At 41.0% G+C, this 15,027-nt stretch overlaps 1 protein-coding gene across 2 annotated transcripts in view; it reads right to left on the bottom strand.

Annotated features, from left to right (window-relative positions):
* Window positions 1–15,027, bottom strand: part of LTBP4 (latent transforming growth factor beta binding protein 4) — a 705,095-nt gene that overhangs the window by 17,620 nt on the left and 672,448 nt on the right. For both annotated transcript variants that reach the window (XM_053721790.1, XM_053721791.1), the window contains 2 exons: window positions 7,663–7,806; window positions 7,427–7,579 (listed from right to left, as the gene is read on the bottom strand). In XM_053721790.1, the coding sequence (XP_053577765.1) occupies window positions 7,427–7,579; window positions 7,663–7,806 (297 nt within the window). The remainder of the gene's footprint in view (window positions 1–7,426; window positions 7,580–7,662; window positions 7,807–15,027) is intronic.

The following is a 15,027-nucleotide window of genomic DNA, read 5'->3' as shown; positions in this document are numbered from 1 at the left end:
GAGAGTTAGTCGGCATAACTTCCCCCTCGACAGAACCCTCTGGTGATAATTCTTTTATAGATAAAGACTGATCTTTACTGTTTAAGGTGAAATCAATACATTTAGTACACATTCTCCTATGGGGCTCCACCATGGCTTTCAAACATAATGAACAAGTAGGTTCCTCTGTGTCAGACATGTTTAAACAGACTAGCAAGCTTGGAAAACACTTTAAAACAAGTTTACAAGCAATATAAAAAAACGTTACTGCGCCTTTAAGAAACACACATTTTCCCAAATTTTGAAATAACAGTGAAAAAATGCAGTTACACTAACGAAATTTTTACAGTGTATGTAATAAGTTAACAGAGCATTGCACCCACTTGCAAATGGATGATTAACCCCTTAATACCAAAAACGGAATAACAAATGACAAAAAGTTTTTTAAACAGTCACAACAACTGCCACAGCTCTACTGTGGCTTTTTACCTCCCTCAATACGACTTTTGAAGCCTTTTGAGCCCTTCAGAGAAGTCCTGGATCATGCAGGAAGAAGCTGGATGTCTGTGTCTAATTTTTGCTGTGCAAAAAAAACACACGCCAAAATAGGCCCCTCCCACTTATATTACAACAGTGAGAAGCCTCAGGGAACTGTTTCTAGGCAAAATTCAAGCCAGCCATGTGGAAAAAACTAGGCCCCAATAAGTTTTATCACCAAACATATGTAAAAAAACGATTAAACATGCCAGCAAACGTTTTAAAATACACTTTTATAAGAGTATGTATCTCTATTAATAACCTGATACCAGTCGCTATCACTGCATTTAAGGCTTTACTTACATTACTTCGGTATCAGCAGCATTTTCTAGCAAATTCCATCCCTAGAAAAATATTTTAACTGCACATACCTTATTACAGGAAAACCTGCACGCTATTCCCCATCTGAAGTTACTCCTCAGAGTATGTGAGAACAGCAAAGGATCTTAGTTACTTCTGCTAAGATCATAGAAAACGCAGGCAGATTCTTCTTCTAAATACTGCCTGAGATAAACAGTACACTCCGGTACCATTTAAAAAACATAATTTATACTTACCTGATAAATTCCTTTCTCCTGTAGTGTAGTCAGTCCACGGGTCATCCATTACTTATGGGATATTAACTCCTCCCTAACAGGAAGTGCAAGAGGATCACCCAAGCAGAGCTGCTATATAGCTCCTCCCCTCTACGTCACACCCAGTCATTCGACCGAAAACCAAACGAGAAAGGAGAAACTATAGGGTGCAGTGGTGACTGGAGTATAATTTAAAATTTAGACCTGCCATAAAAAACAGGGCGGGCCGTGGACTGACTACACTACAGGAGAAAGGAATTTATCAGGTAAGCATAAATTATGTTTTCTCCTGTTAAGTGTAGTCAGTCCACGGGTCATCCATTACTTATGGGATACCAATACCAAAGCTAAAGTACACGGATGACGGGAGGGACAGGCAGGATCTTTACACGGAAGGAACCACTGTCTGAAGAACCTTTCTCCCAAAAACAGCCTCAGAAGAAGCAAAAGTGTCAAATTTGTAAAATTTGGAAAAAGTATGAAGAGAAGACCAAGTTGCAGCCTTGCAAATCTGTTCAACAGAGGCCTCATTCTTAAAGGCCCACGTGGAAGCCACAGCTCTCATAGAATGAGCTGTAATTCTTTCAGGAGGCTGCTGTCCAGTAGTCTCATAGGCTAAACGTATTATGCTACGAAGCCAAAAAGAGAGAGAGGTAGCAGATGCTTTTTGACCTCTCCTCTGTCCAGAATAAACGACAAACAGGGAAGAAGTTTGGCGAAAATCTTTAGTTGCCTGTAAATAAAATTTCAGGGCACGGACTACGTCTAGATTGTGCAGAAGTCGTTCCTTCTTTGAAGAAGGGTTAGGGAACAATGATGGAACAACAATCTCTTGATTGATATTCTTGTTAGTGACTACCTTAGGTAAGAACCCAGGTTTAGTACGCAGAACTACCTTGTCTGAATGAAAAATCAGATAAGGAGAATCACAATGTAAGGCCGATAACTCAGACTCTACGAGCCGAGGAAATAGCCATTAAAAACAGAACTTTCCAAGATAACAGCTTGATATCAATAGAATGAAGGGGTTCAAACGGAACACCCTGTAAAACGTTAAGAACTAAGTTTAAGCTCCACGGTGGAGCAACAGTCTTAAACACAGGCTTAATCCTGGCCAAAGCCTGACAAAAAGCCTGAACGTCTGGAACTTCTGACAGACGTTTGTGTAAAAGGATGGACAGAGCTGAGATCTGTCCCTTTAAAGAACTTGCAGATAAACCCTTTTCTAAACCTTCTTGTAGAAAAGACAATATCCTAGGAATCCTAACCTTACTCCATGAGTAACTCTTGGATTCGCACCAGTGTAAATATTTACGCCATATCTTATGGTAAATTTTCCTGGTAACAGGTTTCCTAGCCTGTATTAAGGTATCAATTACTGACTCCGAAAATCCACGCTTTGATAAAATCAAGCGTTCAATCTCCATGCAGTCAGCTTCAGAGAAATTAGATTTTGATGTTTGAAAGGACCCTGAATTAGAAGGTCCTGTCTCAGAGGCAGCGACCAAGGTGGACAGGATGACATGTCCACTAGATCTGCATACCAGGTCCTGCGTGGCCACGCAGGCGCTATTAGAATCACCGATGCTTTCTCCTGTTTGATCCTGGCAATCAATCGAGGAAGCATCGGGAAGGGTGGAGACACATAAGCCATCTTGAAGGTCCAAGGTGCTGTCAGAGCATCTATCAGGACCGCTCCCGGGTCCCTGGATCTGGACCCGTAACAAGGAAGCTTGGCGTTCTGGCGAGACGCCATGAGATCCATATCTGGTTTGCCCCAACGTCGAAGTATTTGGGCAAAGACCTCCGGATGAAGTTCCCACTCCCCCGGATGAAAAGTCTGGCGACTTAGGAAATCCGCCTCCCAGTTCTCCACGCCTGGGATGTGGATCGCTGACAGGTGGCAAGAGTGAGACTCTGCCCAGCGAATTATCTTTGAAACTTCCATCATCGCTAGGGAACTCCTTGTCCCTCCCTGATAGTTGATGTAAGCCACAGTCGTGATGTTGTCCGACTGAAACCTGATGAACCTCAGAGTTGCTAACTGAGGCCAAGTCAGAAGGGCATTGAGAACTGCTCTCAATTCCAGAATGTTTATTGGAAGGAGACTCTCCTCCTGAGTCCATGATCCCTGAGCCTTCAGGGAATTCCAGACAGCGCCCCAACCTAGTAGGCTGGCGTCTGTTGTTACAATTGTCCAGTCTGGCCTGCTGAAGGGCATCCCTCTGGACAGATGTGGCCGAGAAAGCCACCATAGAAGAGAATCTCTGGTCTCTTGGTCCAGATTCAGCATAGGGGACAAATCTGAGTAATCCCCATTCCACTGACTTAGCATGCACAATTGCAGCGGTCTGAGATGCAGGCGTGCAAAAGGTACTATGTCCATTGCCGCTACCATTAAGCCGATTACCTCCATGCATTGAGCCACTGACGGGTGTGGAATGGAATGAAGGATCCGGCAAGTATTTAGAAGTTTTGTTAACCTGTCCTCTGTCAGGTAAATCTTCATTTCTACAGAATCTATGAGAGTCCCTAAGAAGGGAACTCTTGTGAGTGGCAATAGAGAACTCTTTTCTTCGTTCACTTTCCACCCATGTGACCTTAGAAATGCCAGAACTAACTCTGTATGAGACTTTGCAGTTTGGAAACTTGACGCTTGTATCAGAATGTCGTCTAGGTACGGAGCTACCGATATTCCTCACGGTCTTAGTACCGCCAGAAGAGAACCCAGAACCTTTGTAAAGATTCTTGGAGCCGTAGCTAACCCGAAGGGAAGAGCTACAAACTGGTAATGCCTGTCTAGGAAGGCAAACCTTAGATACCGGTAATGATCCTTGTGAATCGGTATGTGAAGGTAGGCATCCTTTAAATCCACTGTGGTCATGTACTGACCCCTTTGGATCATGGGTAAGATTGTCCGAATAGTTTCCATTTTGAACGATGGAACTCTTAGGAATTTGTTTAGGATCTTTAAATCCAATATTGGTCTGAAGGTTCCTTCTTTCTTGGGAACCACAAACAGATTTGAGTAAAACCCTTGTCCGTGTTCCGACCGCGGAACCGGATGGATCACTCCCATTAGTAAAAGATCTTGTACACAGCGTAGAAACGCCTCTTTCTTTATCTGGTTTATTGACAACCTTGAAAGAAAGATGAAATCTCCCTTGTGGAGGAGAAGCTTTGAAGTCCAGAAGATATCCCTGAGATATGATCTCCAACGCCCAGGGATCCTGGACATCTCTTGCCCAAGCCTGGGCGAAGAGAGAAAGTCTGCCCCCCACTAGATCCGTTTCCGGATCGGGGGCCCTCACTTCATGCTGTCTTAGGGGCAGCAGAAGGTTTTCTGGCCTGCTTGCCCTTGTTCCAGGTCTGGTTAGGTTTCCAGCCTTGTCTGTAGCGAGCAACAGTTCCTTCCTGTTTTGGAGCAGAGGAAGTTGATGCTGCTCCTGCCTTGAAGTTACGAAAGGCACGAAAATTAGACTGTCTAGCCCTTGAAGCAGGGCATGGCCCTTACCTCCCGTAATGTCAGCGATAATTTCTTTCAAACCGGGCCCGAATAATGTCTGCCCCTTGAAAGGTATGTTAAGCAATTTAGATTTAGAAGTCACATCAGCTGACCAGGATTTTAGCCACAGCGCTCTGCGCGCCTGAATGGCGAATCCGGAATTCTTAGCCGTAAGTTTAGTTAAGTGTACTACAGCATCAGAAATAAATGAATTAGCTAGCTTAAGGGCTTTAAGCTTGTATGTAATCTCATCCAATGGAGCTGTGTCAAGGGTCTCTTCCAGAGACTCAAACCAAAATGCCACCGCAGCCGTGACAGGCGCAATGCATGCAAGGGGTTGCAATATAAAACCTTGTTGAACAAACATTTTCTTAAGGTAACCCTCTAACTTTTTATCCATTGGATCTGAAAAGGCACAGCTATCCTCCACCGGGATAGTGGTACGCTTAGCTAAAGTAGAAACTGCTCCCTCCACCTTAGGGACCGTTTGCCATAAGTCCCGTGTGGTGGCGTCTATTGGAAACATTTTTCTGAATATAGGAGGGGGTGAAAAAGGCACACCGGGTCTATCCCACTCCTTAGAAACAATTTCAGTAAGTCTCTTAGGTATAGGAAAAACGTCAGTACACGTTGGTACCGCAAAATATTTATCCAACCTACATATTTTCTCTGGGATTGCAACCGTGTTACAATCATTCAGAGCCGCTAACACCTCCCCTAGTAATACACGGAGGTTCTCCAGCTTAAATTTAAATTTTGAAATGTCTGAATCCAGTTTATTTGGATCAGATCCGTCACCCACAGAATGAAGCTCTCCGTCTTCATGTTCTGCAAATTGTGACGCAGTATCAGACATGGCCCTAGCATTATCAGCGCACTCTGTTCTCACCCCAGAGTGGTCTCGTTTACCCCTAAGTTCTGGCAATTTAGACAAAACTTCAGTCATAACATTAGCCATGTCTTGTAAAGTGATTTGTAATGGCCGCCCTGATGTACTTGGCGTTACAATATCACGCACCTCCTGAGCGGGAGATGCAGGTACTGACACGTGAGGCAAGTTAGTCGGCATAACTTCCCCCTCGTTGTCTGGTGAATTTTGCTTAACATGTACAGATTGGCTTTTATTTAAAGTAGCATCAATGCAATTAGTACATAAATTTCTATTGGGCTCCACCTTGGCCTTTGAACATATAGAACAAAGAGATTCCTCTGTGTCAGACATGTTTAAACAAACTAGCAATTAGACTAGCAAGCTTGGAAAATACTTTTCAAATGAATTTACAAGCAATATAAAAAAACGTTACTGTGCCTTTAAGAAGCACACAAAAAAAACTGTCACTTTGATATAACAATGAACCGGTCTAGTTATAGCAATCAATTTTTCATATGAAATGCATTAATTTAGCAAAGGATAGCACCCATCAGCAAATGGATTATTAACCCTTTAATACAAAAACGATTGACAAATCAAATAAATACGTTTTTATCACAGTCAAAGCACAGTCTCACAGGTCTGCTGTGAGTGATTACCTCCCTCAAACTAGTTTTGGAGACCCCTGAGCTCTGTAGAGACGTCCTGGATCATGCAGGGAGAATAAGGAAGACTGTGACTGAATTTTTGATGCGTAGTAAAAGCGCCAAAATAGGCCCCTCCCACTCATAATACAGCAGTGGGGAAGCTCATTAAACTGATTTTATTCAAATAAACGATAGCCAAGTGGAAAATAATGCCCATACATTTTCACCAAGTACCTCAGAGAGAAAAACGATTAACCTGCCAGTAAACGTCTTAAATATATGAAATAGTAATAAAAGCCTGTTGCTAGTCGCTATCACTGCAGAAAGGCTATAAGTTATATGTATACCGTATTTTCTTAGTGAAGTGCCATTCCCCAGAAATACTTTAGTGCCAACATACATACATAACAGCCTGATACCAGTTGCTACTACTGCATTTAAGGCTGTACTTACATTATATTGGTATTAGCAGTATTTTCTCAGTCAATTCCATTCCTTAGAAAATAATATACTGCAACATACCTTTTTGCAGGTGAACCCTGCCCGCTGTCCCCTGTTCTGAAGTTACCTCGCTCCTCAGAATGGCCGAGAACAGCAAATGGATCTTAGTTACGTCCGCTAAGATCATACACAAACTCAGGTAGATTCTTCTTCTAATACTGCCTGAGAAGAAACAACACACTCCGGTGCTGTTTAAAACAACAAACTTTTGATTGAAGTAATAAAAAACTAAATTTAATAACCACACTCCTCTCACACATCCTATCTATTAGTTAGGTGCAAGAGAATGACTGGGTGTGACGTAGAGGGGAGGAGCTATATAGCAGCTCTGCTTGGGTGATCCTCTTGCACTTCCTGTTAGGGAGGAGTTAATATCCCATAAGTAATGGATGACCCGTGGACTGACTACACTTAACAGGAGAAATAAACTTTTGATTGAAGAAATAAACCAAGTATAAAACACCACAGTCCTCTTACGACCTCCATCTTAGTTGAGAGTTGCAAGAGAATGACTGGGTATAACAGTGAGGGGAGGAGCTATATAGCAGCTCTGCTGTGGGTGATCCTCTTGCAACTTCCTGTTGGGAAGGAGAATATCCCACAAGTAATGGATGATTCGTGGACTGGATACACTTAACAAGAGAAATAAATCAATTGTGGCCCCTGTGAATACCTGGCTTGGACACCCCTGCTCTGAAGAATGGGGTGATGAGTTAGTGAATTTGCTTCATAGCATAACATAGGAACCAGAGAGGCTGGTAAGAGCTCTTAGTGAATTAGTACCACTATTATAAGATCAGTTTATCCTTACCGGAGTCTCTGGCTGGACAGAATGCACAGCTCATTCCCCAGGCATCCCCATACAGACAGCAGCACTCAGTGTATGTCACTTGCCTTTCCAGCAGGGGGCGCTTACACACCAAATCTTCCCCTACCTCTTGCCAGCAGAAGTCATTATGATCCTCTGTTTAGCAAAAAGAAAAGAAAATAAGACACCTCATGCATATGTTTACTTATACTTATCTCATGTATAAATCCGCCACTCACCTAACATCTGGCTTGTGTTAGTGACGCACCTCCTCTGAGACCGGTCAAGTACTAGAGGAGGGTCGCAGGTACAGTAATAAGATCCCACTGTGTTAATGCAGCGACCACCTTCGCACACCTCCTCCTCGTGACATTCATCATTATCTATGGATTGGAGAGCACTGCTCAGTAAATAGATTGTTTTCATTTATTATTTTTAGCTCTGTGCATTAGGCAAGAGGTTAAAGGGACAGACTACCCGAAAAACATAATTTATGTAAGAACTTTCCTGATAAATTCATTTCTTTCATATTAGCAAGAGTCCATGAGCTAGTGACGTATGGGATATACATTCCTACCAGGAGGGGCAAAGTTTCCCAAACCTTAAAATGCCTATAAATACACCCCTCACCACACCCACAATTCAGTTTAACGAATAGCCAAGAAGTGGGGTGATAAGAAAAAAGTGCGAAAGCATATAAAATAAGGAATTGGAATAATTGTGCTTTATACAAAAAAATCAAAACCACCACAAAAAAGGGCGGGCCTCATGGACTCTTGCTAATATGAAAGAAATGAATTTATCAGGTAAGTTCTTACATAAATTATGTTTTCTTTCATGTAATTAGCAAGAGTCCATGAGCTAGTGACGTATGGGATAATGATTACCCAAGATGTGGATCTTTCCACACAAGAGTCACTAGAGAGGGAGGGATAAAATAAAGACAGCCAATTCCTGCTGAAAATAATCCACACCCAGAATAAAATTTTTAATGAAAAAACATAAGCAGAAGATTAAAACTGAAACCACTGCCTGAAGTATGTTTCTACCAAAAACTGCTTCAGAAGAAGAAAACACATCAAAATGGTAGAATTTAGTAAAAGTATGCAAAGAGAACCAAGTTGCTGTTTTGCAAATCTGATCAACCGAAGCTTCATTCTTAAACGCCCAGGAAGTAGAAACTAACCTAGTAGAATGAGCTGTAATCCTTTGAGGCGGAGTGTTACCCGACTCAACATAGGCATGATGAAATAAAGATTTCAACCAAGATGCCAAAGAAATGGCAGAAGCTTTCTGGTCTTTTCTAGAACCGGAAAAGATGACAAATAGACTAGAAGTCTTTCGGAAAGACTTAATAGCTTCAACATAATATTACAAAGCTCTAACAGCATCCAAAGAATGCAATGATTTCTCCTTAGAATTCATAGGATTAGGACATAATGAAGGAACCACAATTTCTCTACTAATGTTGTTAGAATTCACAACCTTAGGTAAAAAATTCAAAAGAAGTTCGCAGCACCGACTTATCCTGATGCAAAATCAGAAAAGGAGACTCACAAAAAAGAGTAGATAATTCAGAGACTCTTCTGGCAGAAGAGATGGCCAAAAGAAACAAAACTTTCCAAGAAAGTAATATAATGACCAAATAATGCATGGGTTCAAAAGGAGGAGCTTGAAGAGCCCCCAGAACCAAATTCAAACTCCAAGGAGGAGAAATTGACTGAATGACAGGTTTTATACGAACCAAAGCTTGTACAAAACATTGAATATCAGGAAGATTAGCAATCCTTCTGTAAAAAAGAACAGAAAGAGCAGAGATTTGTCTTTCAAGAAACTTGCGGACAAACCTTTATCTAAACCATCCTGAAGAAATATAAGTCTTCCAGACTCTATAATATATCTCTCTAGATACAGATTTACGAGCCTGTCACATAGTATCAATCACAGAGTCAGAGAAACCTCTTTGACCAAGAATCAAGCGTTCAAACTCCACACCTTAAAATTAAGGTTTTGAGATCCTGATGGAAAAAAGAACCTTGAGACAGAAAGACTGGTCTTAACGGAAGAGTCCACAGCTGGCAAGAGGCCATCCGGACAAGATCCGCATACCAAAACCTGTGAGGCCATGCTGGAGCTACCAGCAGGACAAACGAGCATTCCTTAGAATATTGGAGAATACCCTTGGAAGAAGAACTAGAGGCGGAAAGATATAGGCAGGATGATACTTGTAAGGAAGAGATAATGCATCCACTGCCTCCGCCCGAGGATCCCTGGATCCGGACAGATACCAGGGAAGTTTCTTGTTTAGATGAGAAGCCATCAGATCTATTTCTGGGAGTTCCCACATTTGAACAATCTGAGGAAATACCTCTGGGTGAAGACCATTCGCCCAGGTGCAACGTTTGGCGACTGAGATAATCCGCTTTCCAATTGTCCATACCTGGGATATGAACCGCAGAGATTAGACAGGAGCTGGATTCCGCCCAAACCAAAATTCGAGATACTTCTTTCATAGCCAGAGGACTGTGAGTCCCTCCTTGATGATTGATGTATGCCACAGTTGTGACATTGTCTATCTGAAAACAAATGAACAACTCTCTCTTCAGAAGAGGCCAAGACTGAAGAGCTCTGAAATTGCACGGAGTTCCAAAATATTGATCGGAAATCTCACCTCCTGAGATTCCCAAACCCCTTGTGCCGTCAGATACCCCCACACAGCTCCCCAACCTGTAAGACTTGCATCTGTTGAGATTATAGTGCAGGTCGGAGGAAAAAAGAAGCCCCCTGAACTAAACGATGGTGATCTGTCCACCATGTCAGAGAGTGTCGTATAATCGGTTTAAAGATATTAAGTGAGATATCTTTGAGTAATCCCTGCACCATTGGTTCAGCATACAGAGCTGAAGAGGTCGCATGTGAAAACGAGCAAAGGAGATCGCATCTGATGCGGCAGTCCTAAGACCTAAAATTTCCATGCATAAGGCTACCAAAGGGAATGATTGTGACTGAAGGTTTTGACAAGCTGAAATCAATGTTAAACTTCTCTTGTCTGACAAGGACAGAGTCATAGACACTGAATCTATTCTAGAAACCTAAAAAGGTTACCCTTGTCTGAGGAATCAATGAACTGATTAGTAAATTGATCCTCCAACCATGAACTTGAAGAAACAACACAAGTCGATTCGTATGAGATTCTTCGAAAATGAGAAGACTGAGCAAGTATCCAGATATCGTCCAATAAGGAAATACCAAAACCCTGTTCTCTGATTACAGAAAGAAGGGCACCGAGAACCTTTGAAAAAAATTCTTGGAACTGAGGCTAGAGCCACAAAACTGGTAATGCTTGTCTTAAAAAGAGAATCTCAGACACTAAAAGTGATCTGGATGAATCGGAATATGCAGATACACATCCTGTAAATCTATTGTAGACATATAATGCCCTTGCTAAACAAAAGGCAGGACAGTCCTACAGAAACTGAATGTTGGAATCCTTACATAACGATTCAATATTGATAGATCCGGAACTGGTCTGAAGGAATTGACCTTCTTTGGTACAATGAAGAGATAAAATAAAACCCCAGCCCCTGTTCCAGAACTGGAACTGGCATAATTACTCCAGCCAACTCTAGATCTGAAACACATTTCAGAAATGCTGAGCCTTTGCTGTGTTAACTGGGACACGGGAAAGAAAAAATCTCTTAGCAGGAGGCCTTAACTGAAGCCAATGCTGTACCTTTCTGAAACAATGTTCTAAAACCAGAAATTGAGAACGGAATTGATCAAAATTTCTTTGAAGAAAACGTAATCTGCCCCATACCAGCTGAGCTGGAATAAGGTCCGCACCTTCATGGGTACTTAGGAGCTGGCTATAGGTTTTCTATAAGGCTTGGATATATTCCAAACTGGAAATAGTTTCCAAACTGATACCGCTCCTGAGGATGAAGGATCAGGCTTTTGTTCCTTATTGTGAGGAAAGGAACGAAAAATGATTATTAGACCTAAATTTACCTTAGATTTTTTATCCTTTGGTAAAAAAGTTCCCTTCCTTCCAGAAACAGTTGAAATAATAATTTATTACCCTGGAAAGAAAAGGAAAGCAAAGTTGACTTAGAAGACATAACAGCATTCCAAGTTTAATCCATAAAGCTTTTCTAGCTAAAATAGCTATAGACATATACCTGACATCAACTCTAATGATATCAAAAGATGGTATCACCAATAAAATTATTAGCATGTTATAGAATACAGGTATACCTCACTTTACAGCGCTTCACTTTACAGCGATTCGCTAATACAGCGCTTTGTGGAGCTGAAGTTCAACCTCCAAAGATTTTGAAACAGTGCTGTAAATCATTGTGAGATTGCGAGAAAAGTGACTGGCACCATTTTGTTATGATTAGTTCACTCTGTTTACAGCGTTACAGTGCAATCTGTGTCTCAGTGCTATAGTCTGGCAAATTTTACTACAGTAATTGTCACTATTTTACAGATACAGTATTTATTGAATACTACTTGAATACTGTGCTATGCTAGTGTTAAACTAAACGTAGCACTATTGCACCCCTATTATATGTTAGTTCAAACATGTTTTCAAGTTTTTAAACACTGAAAAGAAAGCTAAAACTGCCTTGTTTCACTTTAAGGCGGTTTTCACTTTACAGCGGGGCTCCGGTCCCTAACCCGTTGTATGAGCGGGGTATACCTGTAATAATAATGCTATAAAATTATGATCTGTTACTTGTTGCGCTAAAGCTTCTAACCAAAAAGTTGAAGCTGCAGCAACATCCGCTAAAAATATAGCAGGTCTAAGAAGATTACCTGAACATAAGTAAGCTTTTCTTAGAAAGGATTCAATTTTCCTATCTAAAGGATCCTTAAAATGAATTACTATCTACCGTAGGAATAGTAGCACATTTAGCAGGAGTAGAGACAGCCCCATAACCTTAGGGATTTTGTCCCAAAAAAACTCTAATCTGTCAGATGGCACAGGATATAATTGCTTAAACGTTTAGAAGGAGTAAAAGAATTACCCAAATTATTCCATTCCCTGGAAATTACTTCAGAAATAGCATCAGGGAGATTAAACACTTCTGGAATAACTACAGGAGATTTAAAAAACCTTATTTAAACGTTTAGATTTAGTATCAAGAGGACCAGAATCCTCTATTTCTAATGCAATTAATACTTCTTTAAATAAAGAACGAATAAATTCCATCTTGAACAAATACAAAGATTTATCAGCATCAACCTCTGAGACAGAAACCTCTGAACCAGAAGAACCATTATCAGTATCAGAATGATGATGTTCATTTAAAAATTCATCTGAAAAAAGCGAAGTTTTAAAAGACTTTTATGTAAACTAGAAGGAGAAATAACAGACATAGCCTTCTTAATGGATTTAAAAAATAAAATCTCTTATGTTTATCAGGAACACTCTGAAAATTAGATGTTGACGGAACAGCAACAGGTAATGTAACATTTCTAAAGGAAATTTTATCTGCATTAATAAGTTTGTCATGACATGCAATACAAACAACAGCTGGAGAAACAGATACAAAAAATTATAGCAGATACACTTAGCTTGGTAGCTCCAGCACTAGACAGCGATTTTCCTGTAGTATCTTCTGACTCAGATGCAACGTGAGACATCTTGCAATATGTAAGAGAAAAAACAACATATAAAGCAAAATTGATCAAATTCCTTAAATGACAGTTTCAGGAATGGGAATAAAATGCCAAAGAACAAGCTTCTAGCAACCAGAAGCAATGAAAAAATAAGACTTAAATAATGTGGAGACAAAAGCGACGCCCTTATTTTTTAGCGCCAAATAAGACGCCCACATTATTTGGCGCCTAAATGCTTTTGGCGCCAAAAATGACGCCACATCCGGAACGCCGACATTTTTGGCGCAAAATAACGTCAAAAAATGACGCAACTTCCGGCGACACGTATGACGCCGGAAACGGAAAAGAATTTTTGCGCCAAAAAAGTCCGCGCCAAGAATGACGCAATAAAATGAAGCATTTTCAGCCCCCGCGAGCCTAACAGCCCACAGGAAAAAAAGAGTCAAATTTTTGAAGGTAAGAAAAAATGATTAATTCAAATGCATTATCCCAAATATGAAACTGACTGTCTGAAAAATAAGGAAAGTTGAACATTCTGAGTCAAGGCAAATAAATGTTTGAATACATATATTTAGAACTTTATAAACAAAGTGCCCAACCATAGCTTAGAGTGTCACAGAAAATAAGATTTACTTACCCCAGGACACTCATCTACATGTTTGTAGAAAGCCAAACCAGTACTGAAACGAGAATCAGCAGAGGTAATGGTAAATATAAGAGTATATCGTCGATCTGAAAAGGGAGGTAAGAGATGAATCTCTACGACCGATAACAGAGAACCTATGAAATAGACCCCGTAGAAGGAGATCACTGCATTCAAATAGGCAATACTCTCCTCACATCCCTCTGACATTCACTGCACGCTGAGAGGAAAACCGGGCTCCAACTTGCTGCGGAGCGCATATCAACGTAGAATCTAGCACAAACTTACTTCACCACCTCCATCGGAGGCAAAGTTTGTAAAACTGAATTGTGGGTGTGGTGAGGGGTGTATTTATAGGCATTTTAAGGTTTGGGAAACTTTGCCCCTCCTGGTAGGAATGTATATCCCATACGTCACTAGCTCATGGACTCTTGCTAATTACATGAAAGAAATGTGTATTGTTTAAAAAGATAGATAATCCCTTTATTACCCATTCCCCAGTTTTGCATAAGCAACACGGTTATATTAATACACTTGCTACCTTTGCGATTACCTTGTATCTAAGCATCTTCTGACTGCCCCTTATTTCAGTTCTTTTGACAGACATGCATTTTAGCCAATCAGTGCTGATTCTTAACTCCACAGGATTGAGCATAATGTTATCTATATGACACACATGAACTAGCAGTGTCTAACTGTCCAAATGAAATGAGATAAGAGGCAGCTTCAATGGCTTAGAAATTAGCATATGAGCCTACCTAGGTCTAGCTTTCAACTAAGAATACCAAGAGAAGAAAACATTGCAGTCTGTATGAGGAAACAAGTTCATCACTGCTATGCAGGTCTTTGCATCAGAGAAGCGGTTAATCACTGCTCTGAAAGCCTGTCAGGAAAGGGTTAATCACCTTTGCAGGTCGGTATATAACAAAAAAAAAAAGTTCATTGTTGTGTATCAAGGAAGGGGTTAATCAGGGCTCTGTATCATAGTTGAGGGTTAATCATTGCTCTGCAGTCTGTGTATCAGGCAAGGGGTTAATAACTGTTTGGCAGGTCTGTATACCTCTCTTCTGAACTGTGCAGCAAATAAGGGCTTTATTTGCTGCAGGTCTGTGAATCAGCAAAGTTGTTCATCACCTCTCTGCTGATCTGTGTGTCAGTAAAGGGTTAATCACTGTCCTGCAGCAGTCTGTGTATCAGGGAAGGGGTTAATCACTGTCCTGCAGTCTGTGTATCAGGGAAGGGGTTAATCACTGTTTTGCACTCACAGGTCGTGTATCAGAGAAGGGGTTAATCCCTGCTCTGCAGGGAAAGATTTGATTACCTTTCTGCAAGACAG

Source organism: Bombina bombina, chromosome 7, assembly GCF_027579735.1.
Source record: "Bombina bombina isolate aBomBom1 chromosome 7, aBomBom1.pri, whole genome shotgun sequence".
Classification (NCBI taxonomy): Eukaryota; Metazoa; Chordata; class Amphibia; order Anura; family Bombinatoridae; genus Bombina; species Bombina bombina.
This window is presented reverse-complemented; position numbering and strand designations above follow the sequence as displayed.